Genomic DNA, 23,011 nt, shown 5'->3' on the forward strand with positions numbered 1-23,011 from the left:
ACTTAATAATGTGATGTTGCTTTTTTATTCTTTTTGAAGAAAAAATCACACATTTAGCTTTAAAAAGAATGTAATAGTAAATTTTGTATTGAAAATATTCATTCAATATGTATAATAATTTTTACTTTCAACTTTTATATCGATCCTTAATCATCTCTTCTTAATTTGTTTTCCTTACTTAGACATTCATCATGATAAAATATTATTCAAAAAAAAAAGTTAAATATAGATTAATATTTTATTTCATTATTATTATCATACTCCGCTACCGTCTATCTCTTAAAATGACGAGTTTTATAATTTATGTTTTTTATTTTTTAACTTTTATTATTATTCAATGTTATGCGATAATTTTTATATATTCTCTTCATTATTTTTTAATAATTAATTAATAAAATAAGATGATGCGTGTATAATAAAATGTATAATATATTTATTTAAATAATTAAAAAATTAAACTATATAATATATATAATAATAATTTTCTTGTGTGTATAATATTTATGTTTTTTTATAATAATAATAATATATATATTTTGTTTTCTTCTTGAGAATGAGAAATTATAATAGATAATAAAATAAAAAAAAATTGTTCTGAAAAATAAAATAATATAACTAAAAAAATTAATTTAATAAACTTAAGTTTTGACTTTTTTTCAGTCCCCGAATCGACTGCATGCCTTCTTCCATTTGCATTGAGTGCACCACATTTCCTTGCGATCCATGCCGTAAACTTTGCGGCACTTTTTGTTCTCGCCGCGCGTTCTGCGATTGGGTGAAACTGGAGATCGATGGTTTGTCTGGTTGTTAGCGACAGCACTGGAGGTCGGTGTCAAGTTAATTGAGGTCGTTGTTGTGTTTGCCGTGCTAAAGTGATTATTGTTGTTGTTGTTGTTCGGCGACATTGTCAAATTGTGTCCGTTGATTTGATGTTGCAGCTGTTGGTGATGTTGAGCAATCACGGTCGAGTATGTGGGAGATGGGTACGGAGCGTAAGATGTGGACGGGCGCGGCGACAAACGAACGTGTTTTTGCGGCGAAGTCTTTAAAAAAAAATTTAGTTAAAAATAATTTTTTTTTTTCGAAAAATCGAGAAATCTTACCGGACTCGCTTGTGACCAGGAATAACTGTGATGGAGCAGTGTGTTAGCTACAGTCTGATGCAGAATGCCGGCATTCGAGAGATTTGTGGCGGATGTTGGCAATGGAGGTTTAATCGATGTCTGCGTGAGCGACAACAAGCCTTGGCGGTAGTTGCCGACAATTTGTCTTTGATATTCGGGATCCTCGTGCGGTGGGCGAGCCATATCGCGATGACTCAATGTTGGCGGCGACGGTGGGCTGGGCGATGATTCCTCATCGAGCTCTTGTATGTAGAAATCTTCCTCATCACTGTCATCATCGGGCTTACGAGGACTGTGCGCGAAACAATGCAAAAAAAAAACGTAAGAGTGAAAGTTAGTTAACGTCATCATAATTTTTCACTTCATAAATTTAGTGCAGCTACCGTTCAACAATTATATTACACAAACATGCGATAATTGTTGATTATATTTCTCACACATGCACTTGCTTGTACTTATTACGGTACAGCGCACTTCCCCGAGACATAATCATAAAAGTCATAATTGATTTTTAATGTTACCATAAAGCAATTTGTTAACGCATTAAATGCTCTTTTTTCATTTTTTTATTTATTTATTTACTTTTCGCCTGCCAAGCGTCGTGTTGTACTGAAAATCATAAATAATTATGCTGATATGCATTTAGTGCAGTAAAAATTGTTTTACGACCGACATTTTATGCTTGTATGACCTCAATCTCGGGAATAATCACGTATCAACACTTACAGGCAGTAAGAGGATTATAATTATTATCACATAATTAGGCAAGAACAATTTTAATATTTTTTTCTCTTTTCATCATATTTAATATTTCATAAATCTTACTAATAATAATTAATATACATAATTAGATGAACAAAAATTAAATTGAATTTTAAAAAAATTTTTTGAACATTTTTTGATGATTTTTCAAGAAAAAAATAAAATAAATAAATAAAATATAAAAAAATAAATTAAAATGTTTTAAAATAATTTAAAATTTATGTCATTAAAAATGAACTAAAACTATTTAATGAAACTGTTTTAATTTTTTTTTAAATTTTATAAATTTTAAAAAAACTCAAGAATCGTTAAAATTTATAATTTTTTTTATAAACGTTTTTTTTAGAATTAGAATTGGTTTAAGTTCCGAAAATTTAAAAAGTCATGAAAAATGAAATATTTTTGTAAAATTGCCCTCGCCTTACTAATTACCACACAAAAAAACTTACCCTAAGTGAGCACTTCTGACGTGTGAAGTTATCTCCGAGCATGTGTTGTAAATTTCATTGCATCCCTTCCATATGCATTGGTACAAGGGCTCATTAGCCTGCAAAAAAAAAAAGAAAAAATATTAATAAATACTTCAGATAACAAGCAATAAAGATTTGACCAGCCCCCCATGCGAAATGCGATATCAAGAAGTTACATGAGCAAATAATCATAAATTTTCATTGCACATAAATTTACGATAGACTCTTACGTGTTACTATCAAATTCCATCATAATTTCTCATGTCATGATATATTTATTAATAATATTGGCACTCGTTACTAACATTCCTACCATTGCATCATAATTGCGATTTGATACGAAAAAGTGTGCCAGTGTCCTAGTTAACGTACATGAGGACATGCATTTTACAAAAATATAATATATAACATCAACTGCCTTTTATAACACATATAATATATATAAAAAAGCGGCATTTGTGTCACTTGTAACCTATATTTTCCGACTTGGGCCATCCAGTAACCGTGTTACATCGCAGACAATCCCCTAAACAGACATTGTGTATCTACGAGCGGGGAATCAGGTTACTGCGCTTGTACAAAGTTGCTGGGATCCGAAATTGGGGCACATAACTTTTCACATTTTACTACATAGTTGCCGCAAAAAATAAAAAAATAAATCGGTTTATCACGAAAAAAAGACCGAAAATGGGTCAAGTATGTATTTATAAAAAAATATATGAAAAAATATCAATCACGTTATCTTGTTCCATCGAAATGGATAAATTAATTGGATTTCCATATACTTTGAACGACAGATAAAAATAATTAAGTTGTAATTAACATTTAATCGGTTTTTATGAAAAAAAATTTTTCTGGATGTAAAAAGCAATAAATTTTGCTTTTTGACCCATTTCTCGTATTTATTCGCATTTACTACCAATTTATATTTAAATTTATTTCCATTTACAGGTTTTGCGAGAAACATCGAAGGATCAATCCATTTAAGCCGCAATTTGAAATTCCAATCAATCCAAACCAAGCTAAAATTTACAAAACAGGAGAATGGTGAGCGGGCGTCATCGTCGTCGTTGTGGCTCCAATTTGCATTTCCGTGTCGTGTTCCATTTATTGCGCCGCGTCTTATGTGTGTTTATCGACCAATGATGCAAGAAGCAGCAGCAGCAAAGTGCACACAGGAAGTGCATGCCGGCCGGCATTTAAAAAAAACACAGTAAAATGCAACAAAAAACGAGCAAGGGGGGTTTTTATTATGCACACGTGTGCGCATCTTCTCCCCATCATCATCATCAAAGAGCGTCATTGTGTGCATCGCCGTATGCAGTGACCTAGATTCGTTTGTGCACTGCACTATTTGGTCTGTGGATGGCGTTCAAAATTCAAAAAGTACATAACGCCATCGCTCCGAGTATATAGAAGCCACTCAAATTTTTACATAACGCTAACATGAAAATGCAGTTTGTTATTTTTTTTTGTTGTTGCTTGCTTTTGATGATGAGCATACTTGAAAAATACAAAAAAAAAGTTTATTTTTGCAGCAAAATAATGGATGCTCCATCGGGGAGTCAAGTGAAAAAAATACACTTTGTGACCTGGAACGAAGGAAATTTATTCACATTGATAAATAATTTAACGGGCGATTATTTACATTGACATCGATTCGGAGATCTTGACATTTATCATGTTCGAAGGGCGGTTAAGCGGCATAAATTATCCAAATACGGAAAGGAAAAATTCCCTTGATTTGTATTTTTCTCATGTTCAAAGCGAAATAAATCCCGTTCATGATTCCGCAGTAATTAAAAAGATTACACAAACACACACACTCGACATGTCTTCCCTGCTGCGTTACGAGAAATATAATTAAATGGGACACGGAGGAAATTGAATTCTGATAGACGCCTGTTTTGCCGTCTTTTAAACTCATTTCTGCGAGTGTGTGTGGAAAATATAAAAGAAAATGGGGCTTATTGTTTTGCTTTTTCCTATAAGTAGAATAATGGCTTTGACCTATTTTCCGGAAAGTATTTATGGATCTATGGCGGAAACGAGTGCGAGCATACAAATGATGATATAATCGAGAATTGCTGCTGATTTATCGGTAGTTTGCTGAAAAAAGGCAAAAAATCGGCTAAACACGCAAAAAAAAAGAGGAATAAACAAAAATATTGATCCGCTATCCCCCGCTCGTCACATCAAGTTAACAAACACTACTTCTGACACTACGGCAAATTTATTCCAGGAAATCAATTTAAAAAGAAGAAAGTTTCCCTCATCTTTTTTCTCTTCATCATCATCTGCTGCTGCTGCTATAAATACGTTTTTTCGCAAGAAGTTCGTTCCTATTTACTTCCTGTTATTATATTTTTATTTATTTACGTGGGAGGCGAACCGCTTGGGAGGGAGTGAAGTGCACAATTTGGTAGAAACAAAGGTATGTAAGGAACTTTTTGCCGTCGTACCGACTCGTACAAGCAGCAAAAAGGACGAAAAAACGAATTCATCTCATTGTCGGGTGTCTACGAGGAAATGCCGGTATACGGCGCGCAACATACAATGATATCATCTATCTTCTCCGGCAGTCGGAAAAAGTCGTCGTCGTCGTGCCATGTACATAAAAACAGGACGATGCAAAAAAAAAAGCAAAATGTTGTTTCGTTATATGTGAAAATGTCTGCTGAGGGAAAAACGAAGTACATAGGAATACAATGTAAAATTGGGTCATGGAAAGCTCGACATTGTACACAATGTTGTGTGATGGGGGAAACGCTATTACTGTGTAACCTACTTACAAGGCAAGTAAATAACATGAATTTCGGGGGGTGTGAGAAAAACGGGAAAAAGCTTTTTATTTTCAACCCCAAATTAAACGAGGACATGGATGGAAGGGAAAGTAGGGCAACATCGGGATAAATTCACTGCAATCCCGGAAAGTTTTCAACAACAAATGAAAAAAAACTTTCCGTTGTCATTTTATCATCGCACTGCCAACAATTTACTGATTTGACCCAATTTTTGTTTGTTATTTTGTTGATTCGATATCGCAGTGGGGGATCTAAAACTCATACAATAATGATAATAATAATAATAGTGAGTAACATGTTTGTTGCTTTGCTGCCGAACATTTAATTTTTGGATTGTTTGTTCCCTCAAACCCCAAAACAAGGCAATAACTCTAAATTATGGTAGGTACGTTGTGTACACGAACAATGCGAAGTCATGTCATAAATATATCAAAATGGCTTCTTTTCTTCCCTCTGACATTGTCAAGATGCGAAATAAAAAGAAATGCCCGAAATGGAGTAAAAATTGGAACAAAAAAGGTTATTTTATTTTTTTTTCCTCTTTTTTTTATTTACTGAAGGGACTCCCCTTATCTCCCGCAATAACGTTAAATGTTCCAATTTCGTCGCAAAAAATTACAACCAGGCGTAAACTTCTTCTTTCATGTGAAATGATGCAGAGTCTTTTCTTTCAAGAATATTGGATGCGGAAACATAATCATCTTTGGTGGTCGTTGTGTTTTAAAAGACACCCAAATGGATGACACACGACGATTTACTTGCGTGAATAAATAATATGTAAATTTTGGTAAACTTTTTATTACACTTTTTTCTGTATTTTCTTCGTAGATACCGAAAATTACTTCCTGTTACGAGAGAGACGATAAATCTTAAAAGTTGTGTCGTTGCGTAAGGCTCATGTCGACGGAATAATTAAATTATGATGATGACGTTAATCCTGAAGACAATAAATTTTAATATTGAAATTTATTTTATTTTAAATTGTTTTTTGATTTAAATTTAAATTTTAATATTTCAATTTATTTTTTCAATTATTAAAAAAAAAATTTTAAAAAAATCATATTGAGAATTATTTATGTTTTTAGTTAAATTTTAAAAAATTATTTATTTTTTTAAATTTTTAGTTTTATATATTTATTTAATTTTAAAAAATTTTAGTTTTATATATTTATTTAATTTTAAAATATTAATTTAATTTAAAAAAATATTAATTATTAATAATTTATTTAAGAATTAAAAAAAAAATTAAATTTATTAATTTAAATTGAGATTTAAAAAGTTATTTATTTTAAAAATATTAAACAAATAATAAAAAAAATAAATAATAATTTTAAAATATTATTAATATTAAAAAAATTATCATTTTAATTAACTTTGCTTAAAAAATTAAAATAATTGAAATTTATTTAAATTTTAAAATTTCTTTTTTTATATTTAAAAATTGATTATTTTATTAAATTTATTTTTAAAAAATATTTAATATTAAAATTTTTTAAATATTTTGTTATAATTATTTTTCAATTTTAATAATTATTTAAAAATATATTTAACCATTATTTTTTTTTAGACGTTCAGAGGAATCTCCCAACAAAATAAAAATAAATTATTGATTAATTTGCGCACATTCCAGTCAATAGGTCGCTTTTTATTTTATTTTATATTTTTTTCTCATACCCAACATTTTGTGTTTCTGGAAGCGAAAAATGATCCAGAAATCAATACACGGAAAATTGTAAACAAAGACTCGTTTCTGTACGCAGCACGCATGAACGTCGACACAAACAGCAGGTTTTCCCAATTGCGTTTGTGTTGGCAGTCGTATGACGATAACTTGAGCAACGATGATGATGATGATGAAAACAAAAACATTCAAAGCGGCTCACATGTGCGCATGCCTGACACAGTTGTTCATGTGTGTGTCGTACAAAACTCTACGACGTTGATGATGAAAAAAAAATGTAAATCATCATGTGTGTCAAACCGATATTATTGTAAGCGGACTTTGTATGCTATATGTAGATACCGGATCAAAACAAACCGAAGAGCCGGGTAACGAGCAACGAACGAAGTTTTACGAATTGGATGCCGGTTTTTTGTTTTTGTTTACATTTTTTTTCTGCCTCGCACACACAACAACAGCTCGACGTACGGAATGTGTTTTAAATTGCGGCGCAAATAGCAATGGGGCTCGTGTATGCTCACATTCTGACGGAAAGACCGAGTGCAAGGCTACTTAAAATTGTTACCTTGTGGATGTTTATTTCGCGCTAACATGTACATTTCTATGGAAAAATATAAAACAAAAGATTTTTTTTGTTTCGTGGAAATTTTTATTTTTTTTTTTTCGTGTCGTGTGAATTTGAAATAAATGCATTTCGTGTTGTTGAATGTTTTCCCAAAAAAATACAACTTAATAATGTTCGGGGTTCTAATTCACTCAACACATTCATTTATTATTATTATTATTTAGAACATGACGATAAATCGAGTTGAAAATTAGGGAGAAATGCATTTATTTAGCTTTATAATAAATAAAATCAATTTACATAATAAAAACATACAAATGTTCTATATTTTGTACTTTTATTGTTCACTACACGCATTCAAACATTAAATGTTAATTTAAATGCTAAACACTTTACTACAAAAATCCACATTTATTTTTTTTAATAATGAAAAGTGTTGTCAAATACGGGTTTAATGAACTTCGAATGCCCTATTTATTAGAGAGAAGACGAAAAAAAATTTTTTTTTTGTATTGCGTTCCAGAATTTGATACGATGATAGATAGATACTGTCAAGCCAAGCGTTGGTCTCCTGTGTAAATATATTGATTTTTTTTGTGTAACAAGAATTTTTCGATGGCAACATATGTTTTGTGTCATTAATTTTTTTTACTACGTAATATCTGAAAATTAGTTAAAATTGAAAAATTGGAGAAATAAACAAATGGCGACGAATTTTTTTCCTCGCTCTGTGTGTAAACAAAGGAAAAAATTCAAGGAGAAAGCTTACAAGTCCTGAAAATAGTTATCGCGCGCCATTTATGTTGGTTGGTGTATGCAACATAAGTAGTCGTCGTTGTCGTCGCTCGTATCGATTTGCACAGGCGCTCTTCGGGATGAAGCATAATTTTGCCTTGAAATTTACGACTTTTCGTTTCTAACCGGTTTTTGTTTGTTTTTATTTATTTTTTTGATTAATTTATTTTTATTTTTTACAAAAATATGGAAATTTTCTGGATTTCTCGCGAATTATTTTTTTTCGTCGCAATTTTTTTAATGTTTATAAATATGACGTCATTTGTGTGGTTGTATGAATGAAACGCCTACGAATAGGTTTCAGGATTCGTGACGTCGTAAATAATTATTCTCGTAAATAAGGATAGTAAATCGCCTACGCAAAAAACCTACGCACGCGGCGAAGGATAATTTGAGTCGCCAACGAGGAAATTTCAATCCTGAATTGAGTGGGGTTGGCATGAAACTTAATTAAATGCGGAGAAACGTGAGATTTACTTGAAAAGATGTCGAAAAATGGAGAAATTGGCATTTTTGACTAAAGAGTTCATCGTAAATTTCTATTTTATCGCGATAAATGTTCTCATTGAATGAATTCCATGCATAATTTTCGTGTCATTGTTGGGGAGGCGATGTAGAAAGTCTTGTTACATGCGACAAAGGACGGAAACATACATGAATAGGTTGTTTAGCGAGCAACAATGTTGCATTGAAATTAAACCTCACTCGGCACGGAGATACATTCGAGCGATAAATGCAAAAGAACCAACTTGTGCAACGCGCAAAAAATGGTAAAATGAAATAAAATACATATTAATGATATTGATGATAAGCATTTATTTTATATTTATAAAAAACCACATCAAATAGACGACTCTTCGCTCTTCTCTTGAAGGAAGTACAAAAAATGCTACATGAAAGACACTCGACTTAACTGTTTATTTTTTATTTTTTTTTTCTACACAAAGCGAACGAAACTCAACAAAACAAATATAAATGTAAAGAGGCATAATTCAAGAAAATTAAAATAAAATTATATCGAAGAATCAACGAACGGGAGGACATTTACCTGCAAAAAATGAAAAAAGTTCCATGCACTGATGCATGAAAACGACTCAACGACTTATGACGTTCTTGAAAGCGTCAGCGTGTTAATTACTTAAATTCTCCGTTAAACAAAAGACAGTTCTTGTCACAAAAAAAGACATCAGGGAAAAGTCCATCAGGTCAAAAACATTAAAAATTTACACATCTGTTAACAAGTCACACAAAAAAATAAAATCAAGACAAATTACGAGGAATTCATAAAAAAATGCCGGTTTGCCGGCAAATAAATGACGTCATCCCCGCCATGGATGTAAATTGATATGAATCACGTTGAATCATCGACGAAACATTTCCTGCCAACTATGGATTTCAAATCAAATTCTAAAAAAAAAATCTTGTAAACTTGCCTAAAAATAGCGAGAGTGACGAAAATTCCACACAAAAGTAATTGTGGGTGTTTTTACATTGTACCGACCGATGTTTATAAATAGGCGAAACATTTATTAAATGTTATTCCGCAGGATTACTAATTCCAACCCACAACGAGACATTGATCAATTAAATTAAGTTTCTTGGTTTAATTGCCTCCGCGCGCAACATTCACCTTTGTTTTTACGACGAAAAAACATCAAAATGCCATTAACTTCAGGATGTGCCAAAAAATTCTGTCCGTGTCAATTCCAATTTAGCATCATTAATTTTTTTTTTATTTTATACGAAAAATCAAATGTATACAATTAATATTTTTTTTCGGCGGCTAACGGTGCATTTTTATTGCACATGTATAAATTTTATATATTTTTATTTTTTTGGAATGACGATCATTTATTATTAAAAGTGTTTTCTTTCTTCATATTATTTTATACTTTTAACATGTTTATTATATGCACATATATTTTGTGCGTTTTACTAAAAAAAAAAATAAAATAAAAATCACAAAAGAGATTTGTTCCTTCTTTTTTGAAATTTTGTGGCATGGCAGACAACGAGGTCAGTGTACGTTCACGACGACGATGTGATTCACATTTGCAAATTTTTTCTTCGATGTCGTCGTCGTGTCATGAATATTTACAGAAAAATAACAAAAGAAAAGATAGAATTATTTATATTAATTTAAAAAATCAGGGATGCAGAAACTTAAGATTTAAATTTTTTAGTGAAATTATCTTAAATATTTTGACTTAAGCTTTATTTTAAAGAATAATTATAAAGTCAATTTATTTATTTTTTTTTTTACTAAAATTTAAGAAAAAAAAATTATTTCAATTATTTTTTTTTAAATTAATTAATTAATTAAATAATTATTTTTAATTTCAAGCTTAAATAAATTTTTTATTTTTTTTTTTAATAATTTATTGCAAAAATAAAAAAAAAATAAAATTAAACCATCAGAAAAATTTGTCAATTATTTTTTTAAATTTTGTTAAACAATTTTTTTATTTTTTTAAAATTTAATTAAATATATTAAAAATTATTCATATATAAAAAAAAAATAAATAAATAAAAAATAAAATAAAATAAAAAAAAATAATTTTAAATAAATAAATAATAAAAAAATATATAACTTAAAATTTTTCCATCCCTGCTAAATAAAGTAAAATTAAAAAAATCTCAATAGACATTTATTTTTTGTCTATCGCAACAGCACGATATCCAAGTCGATATCCATATTTGGATGAAAATTAAGACAACATTATTTCTTAATTAATTATATTTGATTTTAACTCTCTCTCTCTTTATTTTTTTTACTATTTTCTAACTGCATTAATGCTTTTTTAACTATGGCTGGATTAAAATGTCATCTCTTGTCGTCGTTGTTGTCTCAGCAACATCTTTTTCGTTCACACACATATTTTTTCCCTCATTAAATGATTTTTTTTCGTGTGTGTGTGTTAAAGAAAACAAAACAAGAGGCATGTTTGTCGTCGATTAAATTTCATAGTAATCGACCGGGTTCATGAACTCCCTCTACAACTTTACGCTACACACGCTCTTTCTGTGCATTCATAGTAAAAACGCGGGAACTGCACTGCTGCATGTGAACTATCATTATGTATTTCGAAAAAAAAAAGTTATAAAATAAATAAATAAGAATCGATAGGCACTAAAAAAATTTAAATATTTTAAAAGAAAACACGTGAAAGCTCGATTGTGTTTAAATTTCGATGCAAATCAAGCAACTTGATTACTATCTGTGTGTTTGTGAGTTGTTTTATTGGAAAAATATGTAAAAACTTTAGGGTTCCGGTGTTAATTTCGGCATTTCAATGTATTTATAACACTTTAGAATAAATAATTTTTTTTGGATAGTTTCTTGAACGCATCAAGTACGACGCGTTCTACGTAGAATTTTTCATTGTTTATTATGCTCATGTTGTTGTTTTTGTCTTCTTAGCGTCGTTGTCGACGTCGTTCGTCGTACGGAGTGTATAACCGGCATTCAGGCCATTGACTTTTGGTCTAGTGAGTATACCGGCATTTTTTTGTTTAAATTTATACGCAGAACGATTTATTTTTCTTATCCAGCGAGAATATGACGCTGCGCTATTCTCTGAAAAATTATGGAAAAAAAAAGTTAATGCACTGAATCATCATCATTTTCATCGCTCCTCACATAATTACATATCATACACGCATAAACTAACAGTTTTGAGCTACATGTGTGTGTACAAAATCATCTGATTCTCATGCACCTTCGTCATTATCCGGCACTTTGTTCTGTTCTTGTTCAGTTCATGTTGGTTCTTGTTCCAATCGCAGGGTCATTGTACCCGTCCTTTGGTTTTATAGTCGCGATGTACACTTTTTTTTGTGTCTTTTTCTGCCTCTTTCGTGGCGATGGTGTCTAGCTGGCGTGACATTGCCCCCTTTTTATCTGGAAATCATCGGAGAAATTAATCAAAAACGACTTAAATCTGGGTGCTGTGAACAATGAATCAGACTCAGGCACCAACACATCGACAAAAGAAGACTTGTAAAAGATACAATTTATCAAAAAAAAAACGAAAAATAAAGGACGAGACGGCATGTATAGAGACATCACATGTTATTTTATTAACACTTTGTACAAATTATATATTTAAGGTTCCAGACGAGTCCTTTCCTGTTTTGTCTTCTTTTTATTCCATCTTTACGCTTTTTTTCGAGTGTTTGTGTGTGCGTGAGTGTCTGCACGTCGCTCTTTATTTAAATATATATCTTGTTTGGTGATGTGTAAAAAATTCGTTTGTTGAGGGCAACAGGAGATATGATGAGATGATCGTCAAAATGATCAAAAAGAAATATCTAGACGATAAATTCCATTGAAATTTTTGTATCCAGGTGCATTTCGGATCATCTTTGTTTGTGGTTGTTTGGACAGAAAGAAGTCAAGAACCTTTTGAACCATTTTTTGTTTAGTTGCCAGCTGTTGATACCTTTTAGAGGCAATTTCTATTAATTTATTCAAAAAAACACGAAACATAAAACGTCGAAGAAAGTAACTTTTAATTATTTTAATTTAATATGCAGCGATTTTACACACACTTCCGTTACATTTTATCATGTAGAACATTTACAGATAAAGTAAGCCACTACAAAATTACGACAGTCACTGTATCAGTTTCCTACATAATAATAAATAAATTCAAAAAGCAAAACAATAAGAACGATTCTCAGAGTCAACATAATAATTATGCTATGCACACAAAAGCATTTTATTATTCAAATCAAGTCGAGTGTATTTAATTTTTATTTTTTTTTTTTTTCGTAAATGACTGTGTAGTAGAACAAGAACTCATGCGTAATCTAACAATGTATGCATGTTATTAACAGTTATCATGATACTATACTTTCCGGATTCTATCCGCTTGCCGGTTTCAAAATAAAAAAAATAATTATTGTGATTAATTAAATTTTCCACTGTGACTTGTCATAAATTCATTACACAAAACGTGTCACGGCATGACATCGGATCGCCACAACCCACAGGAAAAACAAAAGTCACTTCCCATATCTCTGTGGATTTTATTACTGTGGGTTTTCCTTCACGGCACCTCATGAGATTAAATTATCTTATCGCTCTCGAGTGGTTTCAAGGTAATTTTTTACTGTATCTCAGGAGTCGTTGTCTTCTTTGCATTTTTTGGGCGTCCTCTTCTTCTCTGGCGTGTTGTTTCCAATTTTTGAATGTTTTAGACTTAAAAGCAGGGCTAAAAAAAATTTTCAATATATTAATATTGAATATAATTTTAAAATATTTTAAAATTAAAAAAAAAATAAATAAATAATTATAATTTAATTATTATTTTATAAAAAATATTATTATTTTTTAATTTTAATTAAAAATAAATATAATTTAATTATGGAAAATTAGTTAAAATAATTATTGAGTTAATATTGAAATTAATTTATTTCATTAAATAAACTTAATTTAATTTAATTTAAATTTATATATTTTTTTAATTCAATTTTTTAAAAATAATTTTAATAAAAAAATCTTTAATAAAAGTTTTATTTTATTTTTTTTAAATATACATTTATTTCTTTCAAAAATAAAAAAATTTCTTTTATCGAAAAAAATGTATAAAATTGAAATTGTAGTTATAATTTTTGAAAATATTATTTTTATTTAATTTAATAAATAAAAAAAAAAAATTAAATAATTTTTTAAAAAAAATTTCCTTAAATAATGACTTAAAATTTTATTTATATTATAATTCATTTTAATTTTATATTAAAACTTAAATTTGAGTCAAAAAAAATCGAATCAAGAATTATTTTATTATTTTAATTTTTTTTTAATTCAACATTAAGTTACATTATATAAATATATATTTTTTTTAATATTAAAACTTAATATTTTTTGCCCTGCTTAAAAGTCGTGTAACATGTCATGATTTGTAAATTTATGATTTTTTTTACAAAATGAATGTTATATTTATTATTACAATAAAAATTAACAAACAGTAGCAACTGGATGACTAAGAGAAAAAATTACCGCTACACGATCCTTATACAGAAATTATCTCCAGAGGTGTGTTTTTAGCTGATTCGAAATGTTTATGATTATTGTGTGTGTTTTTTTTCTAACTATTCAAATAACGCAATTATTTTTATGTTTTCAAATAATAATAACTTAACTTTCAAACTATTTTTTTTCTATCTAAAGACGAAGAAGAAGCAAAACTGCACGCGTCGTCAAACAATTTATTTTAATTTAAAAGAAAATAAAAATATTTCAAATCAACTGCAAAAATTCCCATTGAAAAGTGCGAAAGTTATAACTTTGTCGGCTTCATTTCAAGTCACATTACGAGTGTGTTAGTTTATTATTATTATAACTACATATTACTACGAAAAACTATTTTCTTACTGCTAAATGAGGCAGTTGTGCTCTCGCATATCGCGCAGAAACAATCGACTCATAAACTTTAATGTTGTGAAATGCCAGCGATGTGCGTGAATTGCAATTCCAATCCTTCACTATTTATTCGTCGCATAAAATTTTATGGCTTCGATGATAAATTTATGACAATAAGGAGATCATTATCATAATTTATCAAGTCAACATTTCTTTGTCTTGGCAAAATAGACACGAAAAATGCTTCCTAATGTTTATTTTGGTAAAAGATACAAAAAAATTGTAAACTTCCTCGATGTTTTTATTAAATAAACAAGCGTGACAGTCGCTCTTTTTGGCTCTTGTGTAACCAAGTAAATAACTTTTATTAAAAACACCATTAATTTTTTATGATGACTTGGCTAAAAAAAAAACATAATAAAAAGTGTATTGTTTAGGAAATAACAGAGCCCTTCAAATTGCTGTGATTCCCCCAACACAACGCCATCATTAGAAAAAAAATTATAACAATGAAGGTACTTAATTTTTTTTTTTTAGGTAAAAAAAATGCTTGAAAGTTCAAATCAAAAATTCGAAGAATCAACCAGCATAAAAGACATACCGGCGAAAAATGCCGGTATTTAATTACATTGTCCACAGAAACGCTCTGACCATAAATCTGAGTTCATTAAAAAAAAAGTACAAAAGACGACATTTTCTTTGTTTGCTGCTTATCAATACGAAAACATTTGTCAGCTGTGATTGAATTACCGGTCGATACAGGTCAACAATCTGATTGTCTCTATGCATTATTGTCATAATAAACGAGAATTTTTACGAAAAATGTATACCTGATATGAGCACTGACACGAAAAAACAATTTTAATTATCACCTTCCGTTCGTGATAATGAGCGACGACGACGATAAGCCGCAAAATCTTGTTTGTTGCATTCACAAAAAAAAAATTATTAAGTTCAATGTCTTTGAACGTGACGAGATTAGGATAGGTCAAGAGCGGTTTCATTGCGTCGTTTAATTCAAGTTTACTGTGGCAAAAAAAAAAAAGAGAAAAAAGCGTGGCGTCTTCCCGCCTTGTGGGACTCCATTTTTCTTCCATCTTCCTTTTTTCGTTATTTTTTTCATGTTTTTACGAAGTAACGACGACCGACTATTATTGTTCTTATATTTTGTGTGCTTGCTGCGTACAATCAACTCTCAGATTTATACGAAACAATGTGTTTGTACGAGTTTTAGTTGTACAATGCCACCGGGATGGTCAATGATCTTATTTAATATTTACACTCGAAAACAAGTCATGTGTGTATGAACGATTTTTTTCTTTTTTGAAATTTGTGTCGTTGCTCCAGTTAGTGATTAAATGATCAAATAATCACCCATAAAGGCATCATCCTTTTTTTGTTTGAAAAAAATTTTTAAATTTTCCTTTGTTCATTTTTGGACTTTATTCAAGTTTTTTTCATTGTAGAGCAATGCAACATAAACACGAATTAAGCCGAGCGAGTGTAATGCACTCTTCTAGATATATAGCAGAAGAATATTGTGAAATACGAGCGAATGGAAGGAAAAGACTAACGCTCCAGTTCAAGGTCGGGCGTTTACTTTTTTTTTTAATGACTTGTGAAATCGCCCCTAAAAATCGCTGTTTCCAAGTTGAGTTTTGAGTTTTTGGTCAGAAGATAAAAAAAATCTTATCTAAGTTGATGCCACATCCGGTTTTAATTATTTTTCAGTGGAGGGCTGACCCGTGTGTGTGCGAGATAAGAATTCTTCTTCTGAGAAATCTTCATTCCAGTTTTAATTTATTTAACATGTCATTAGCAGCAATTATTCTTCGAGTGCGTCACATGCATAGACTTAATGGGAATTTAATAATAAAATTATAATGTATGTTGATTTATACTTTTTTTTTTGGTTTTAAGGTCTTTTCAAATGAAACAAAAAAAAAGTACAATTTTTTTTTTAAGATAAAGTAGGGGGAGGTAAAAAAAAATTAAAATATTTTTTTTCATACAAAATTAAAATTTTTAACAATTATTTTTTTTTTAATCATTATGTTAATTTTAAAATTCATATATTTATTAATTTAATTAATAAATTTTAATTTTTTATTAATATTAATTTTTATTTTTTAATTGAAATTAAAAATTAATTAATAAAAATTTTTAGTAATATTAATGAAAAAACTGAAAAAAATAAAATAAAAACATTTATATAAAATTTTAAATGATTTTAAAGTAAAAATAAAAAAAATATATATGTCAAAAATTTTTTGAAACATGTTCAGTAATTTTAAGAAAAATATTTAAAATTTTTTATTTTATTTTTTTCATTGAAATTACTAAAAAATTAAAATTTATTAATTAAATTAAATAAATAAATTATAAAAATAAGTAATTTTTGATGTAATTTTTAACTTTTTATTTTTATTTGCCCCACAGGATATTCAACTTTTAAAATGGGGCATCGAACTTAATTCTTTAATTTCATTTGGAACGGCTCAACAAGTAATTTTTGTGACATTTGTCGACACGGAAAACCATCAGACAGAAAAATCTGTAAATTTTTGGTAAATTAGTTGCGGCTCAATCAATAACAAGCACGAGACATGTCCAAAAAAAAATGTAATTAACCGAAAATGTTATGCATAAAATTGCTTTGTTTTTGTAAAAAGTAGGTAAATCACTTTTTATACCGAAAAAAAATTAAATTTATTTATTATTAAGTCGGTTACTCGTCTAGACATGATAAATGAGCAATGAGCATGTTTTTTGTCAAGTACAGTTATTATATACAATTTTATTAAAGTAATTCATTAGAATAAAGCTGGTTGACAGGTAAGTAAATTTTTTTAAGGATTGTTTCTCTTTCTCCTTCGTCGACGTGTGTGTGTCGTGTGCGTTTCACTCAATTTGGTGTCACGCCATCGCGTCTGCAAGTGACTCAGCTTGAAATGTCATGATTCTCGTTAAAAAGCTACTTTTTTCGATGATTTGCAAGAAAAACGACGACGAAAAAAACAGGAACCATCAAAAAATAAAATTATGGACAAGCCTAAAATATTCATCAAATCAAGTAATTTCCGTTCCATTGACGAGGAGACGTCAAGAAAATCAAGGTCAAATTTGGTAGTTCAAAGCTCGAGCGGTGATGGAAAATACTTTTGTTCATTGTGCGGTAAGGTTAAATCAAGTACGACGTCGCGACTCGACAATAAACGCACTTCAATGTCGATTTTGCGTCACACGGCATCCTTCTCACACACATTTTTTTCTAGAATTCCGACGAATTGCTCGAATTAATTGTTCAAGTATTTCGTTTTAAAGCCGCTTTGCGTCAAATTTTATCATTTGTCGCGAGTTTATTGACACATTCTCGCGCTCTCGGATACAGACAATAATAAAATTGTTATTGTGAATGTTATTGATAAAAGTTAATATAACAACGTCTGAATGGTACATGCATGCGATGACGAGTTGCGAGTCACAAACAATACCGAGCGATGTATAATTAATTTGCTGACGACGACGACAACGCGAATTTACATGAGAATTGTGGATTGAATTTCCGTGTTTTCCTTCGAAAATGCCACAAACAGCAACTAATTGTGTCGATTTCCAAGAATCATTGCAATTGAAGTGCAACGATCTGACATACATTATGCGCCGCGTATATAAAAATTGCAGGAATAGCATGCCAGAGTTATAATAATGTAACATAAAGTTTATCACATATTAAAATCTACTATATTCCCTGATATTTTGTAGCATAAAAAAAATAATATAGAAAATTATGAAATGGTTGTAGACTTTTGACCCAAACGAAACACGCTGAATCGCATGCAACAATGCAATGTTGGCTGTACCGTTAGCTTCAATTTTGCTCATGTTTAATACAAACTATTATTATCATGACGATATGAACACTTGATAGGCGAAACGTTTCGAAAAAATATTTATTTTACATTGACACATGTTATCAAAGTGCTCGGGCAAAAAGTCACGTGCAAATTATCTAAAAAAAAAAAAACATTGTTTTGTCCATCATTCGACGTTGTTGTTGTTGTTGGATTTTAAGGTGTTCCAGCAGTTTTGCGATCATTATAAATATGTTTTATCATTTTATCTTGTAAACAATAAACAACTGGAAAGAGCACAAAAGAGGCAGAGATGCTGAACGAAGAGTCACGATATCATGATATTTCTGCATTTTTCTTAGCTTAACTCTTCTACGTTGTTGCAATTGCAAATTATATCGTAAAATTTCATGTTGTTCACTAGCTTATTATTATTATTGTTATTTTTAGGCAATTGCAATAAAATAAAATGTTTCATATATTTTTATTTGAAAAATATAAAATTTAAATTTTATTTTTTTTTATGTAAAATTACATAAAAAATAAATATTTAAAATAAAAGATTAAAATAATTTATATTATAATAATAATTTATTTTATTTTATTATTTTGAATAATAAGAATCAAATAATTTTTTATGTTAACAAAATATTAAGTAAAATAATATTGTTTTTATATAAATAAATATTATATTTTATATAAATTTACTAATATTTTTATTTTTAGAAAAATAATTTAATATTAAAAATTATTTTTAAATATTTTTCTTAAATTAATTTAATTAAATAAATTTTGTTTTAATTATTAAAAAAAATTAAAATAAATGAATTTAATTAAAAATTTTAAAAATTTTTTTAAATTTTAAATTTTCATTAATCTAAATAATTTTAATTAATTTAACAAATAATAATGTGTAAAAAAAATTATAAAAAATATTTAAAAAAAAACTAAAAATATAATTTAATATAATATTAAATAAATAATAAATTTAAAATTATCATTTTTAAATAAAAAAAATAAGTAGAAAAAAAAACATTTTTATTAGTTGCACTTGCCTTATTATTAAATCTATTTTATTAACAAAAAGAGATAATGCAAAAAATAACTAAAAACATCGGTTTTTGTATAAAATAAAATAATCTAATAATAATAATAATAATAATGTTTGATACGCGAGCTTGTTATATAGATTTAATGTTAATGATTAACACGAAATGTTTGTTTATTGCCAGCTACTGTTCATTTTTATTATGGTATTGTGCAACTAATGCACAAAAGGAAGATCCGTATCGCGTTATGCTGAACAACGAAGAATTCTAACATCGAGTGCAATTATTTGTATCTAAAGTACATATTGTTTAATGTTGTTGCTACCGGTTTTTCGCCTATTTTTTATGTACAAAAAATTACTGCAGTGATTAGTTGTTGGTATTGGTTTAATGATTGTGTCTCGGCACGCTGTCTCGTGCAATAAATTGAACAAACACACACTCATTACCTTGATAATGCATGTTAATTTTCTCTTTTCTATTCCTTTTTCTATTGATTTTTACATTTTTTTTTCTATTGGAAAATAAACTTAACTAAATAAATAATTAGTTTTTTTTACAGATTTCACGAAACACGTGTAGCCACAATTGAATGGAAGTAATTGCGTCAAAAGAATCGACGTTTATCATTAACTACTATTAATTATTATCATCATCATCGTTGTCATGTCATCGTATGTGTTTGTTTGCGTACACGAGAGTTAGACAAAATAATATTTACTTGTACAAATACGAGAACACGATCGAATGATATGACGCTTAATTGAATAAATATACGGCATTAGGTGACTTTTGCCGGCATTTGTTGAGCAAACGAGAGAGATAAGAGTAAACAATTTTTTTTCTCTATATTTTTCACACGTGATTAGATTTTTCACAGTGGAAAAATATATTTTTGGACACGTGTTGCGTTCATTTTCTCGAAAAGTATCAAAAAACTCATAAAAATTCTTATCTCTAAACCTTGAAAATAAAAAAAATATTAAAAATCGTTCGTTATCTATTTTTAATTTTTTTTCGCCGCATCGCACGCTGTGCGTTAAATATTTTCATCGAAAAAAAAACACTTGTTCAAAAACAGAAACATATTGATGACGTCAAAGACGCGTCTTTTCAGATGTTTCCATGCACATGATACTTTGTTTCGCTTTTTTTTATTGTATCAGAAGGTTAAAGATCCGGCATGGAATTTTTTGACCTTTCTTTGCATATGTGAATCATCGTACCTACATGCAATTTATGCAAAATAAAAAATTGTTATTTTTTTATACAAATAAAATTAAATGCAAGTACGAAGACGACGACGACGACGCGCCGATGACACATGTTGAAAAGTGTTTTTGTGAAAATTTCTCTTAGAAAGTTGCAAAAAATCAAATTAATCATGATTAACGGTGACATGAAATGAAAAATAAAAGAAAACAAGTGGTTGTCCGTTCCTATTCTTATGCTAATAAATAAATATAAAATGTGTGATCATAGACCTTTTTGAATAATAATAAGAAAAATAATGTTTTTTTCTCACAAACATTTTTTTCTTTGCAAGTGATGCGGTTAATAACATTTATCATGTGCCTCCTCGCACATATTTTAATGACAAATTTCGTGCTTTTTTACGAAAATTATCATTATTATTATTAATAACGTTCCTGTCTGTCAAGTAAAGTAAAAAGGTCATTTACCAGAGCGACATACATAGCTGACGATGATGATAAAAATCCGAAAAAACTTGTACAAATATGTGGTTTGAGCCGCTTGTCACTGAACTAGGTACTGATAAATATTGAACGTATCTAATTTTTTTTTTAATTTCTTTGTCTTGCTTTTTTGTGCTTTAATTGCGCATCAACTAGAATGTTCTTCTCTTCTTCGTATGTAGGTATCTTATGATCTCGTGAGTGTACGGCAACAAAAAATTTATAAGCAAACAACAACAATAAAAAGCCGGTCGTTTAATTAATATAATCGCAAACTGCTGTGTTGTGCACAAAAAATAGCTAAACAGAAATTGAAATAATTTATATATGTTGATATATATTATTTATATAGAAAGAGAGCAATATACGAGCAATTATACAAACACACACATCGCGCATTTATCTAACCTTGAATAAATTTTTAGACTATATGCACTTGATTTGACGCGCATGTGGCACTTTTTGCGTTCACTTGTTGAATGCCTAGTTTATATTCTATTTTTATTGTATTTATTATATTTACATATATGATTAGACATTATACTCTAATGTAATATATATGCATGAAATGCTTGTAAAAACGAATCTTTATATATTTTTTCGTATGTGGGCGACAAATACTTTTAACTTTAAATATATTTTAATTATAATATTTGCATATTTTTTATATTTATATAATTATACATAATAATTTATTATATAAAACAAGATTTAACTTTTATAATAAAATTGTCATTTAAAAATTCATTATAATTATAACTTAATTTGTAATTATTACACAGATAATTTTTTTTTTTGCATTCAGCCAGTAACAATCACTTCAAGTGTTAAAAATAAGTCAACCACAAATCGTTAGTGCCAATTTTTTTTTTGTCGTCTATAGTATAAAAATTCAGTGGCAATATGTCAGATGCATACACAATATATATATTCTGCTCAGCTGACCAAAAACTCATTAATAATAATTATATTAGCAGGCGGTATAATTGTTTCTTTTTTCGTTTCGTTCAATTTTTATTTTTCGTGCATGTATTGAAAAATCATTCTAATAATATGCAATAAGTTTGCACGCGCACAGCACTCTCGGTTATGTCATTCTACAAATTTTTATTGTTTTTTATTTATTATTATTATTACATAAACGTCGTTTGCCAAGCTGTAAATATAAACGACACGAAATATTTTTTAGAATTACAGCAGAAGGTACATTTAATTTTTTTTTGTAAATCTTGCATTTCTTGAAGAAATAAAAAAAAATGTGTGACACGTGCATTGCAAATAATATGTAATTAATTGAAGAAAAAAAAAATAAAAAATCATCATCATCAAGGTTAAGGTTGAATTATTTTAGAATTTATTCATTATCTCTTCTGAGCATACAAAGTTTTTTGATTAATTTATTCACGCTCATTCAATTCAAAAATTTACATGTTTTGTCGCTGAGAGCAATTTTAGTCAACAATAGAATTGAAGGAAATTGAGATTTTAATTAAATTTTATGTTTTGTTTATATTTGTCTCTATCATGGACTTTACGGAGATGCATTTTTATTACCACTTTGAAAGGCATGGGCACGTGTAAAGAGATTTGTCAGCTTCCCACACACTCACAAACAGAGCTTAGACGATAAATACTTGCAACGTTATGCAATATCTGCCATTCATTGCGTTTCTACTGGAACAAAGAATATGTGCATGATGACCTTGAATCATTCACTTCTTGCCGTTCCGCATATAAAATCACACCTTTTCCATTCTATTTTATTTTTTTGCTTCTAAAACTTTGCTGCACGAAGACGGAGACAACGCCCAGTCTTTATTACTTTTTAAAAACTTTCAATATT

The 23,011-nt window shown here is 28.9% G+C and overlaps 1 protein-coding gene across 1 annotated transcript in view; it reads right to left on the reverse strand.

Annotated features, from left to right (window-relative positions):
* Positions 1-498: 498 nt before the first annotated feature.
* Positions 499-23,011, reverse strand: part of LOC134827527 (zinc finger protein 395) — a 71,460-nt gene continuing 48,947 nt past the window's right edge. Inside the window, exons 4-6 of the mRNA XM_063840209.1 lie at positions 2,336-2,433; positions 1,104-1,416; positions 499-1,043 (exon numbers count right to left, since the gene is read on the reverse strand). Of these exons, the coding sequence (XP_063696279.1) occupies positions 657-1,043; positions 1,104-1,416; positions 2,336-2,433 (798 nt within the window). The 3' untranslated portion in view covers positions 499-656. The remainder of the gene's footprint in view (positions 1,044-1,103; positions 1,417-2,335; positions 2,434-23,011) is intronic.

Source organism: Culicoides brevitarsis, chromosome 1, assembly GCF_036172545.1.
Source record: "Culicoides brevitarsis isolate CSIRO-B50_1 chromosome 1, AGI_CSIRO_Cbre_v1, whole genome shotgun sequence".
Taxonomy (NCBI): domain Eukaryota; kingdom Metazoa; phylum Arthropoda; class Insecta; order Diptera; family Ceratopogonidae; genus Culicoides; species Culicoides brevitarsis.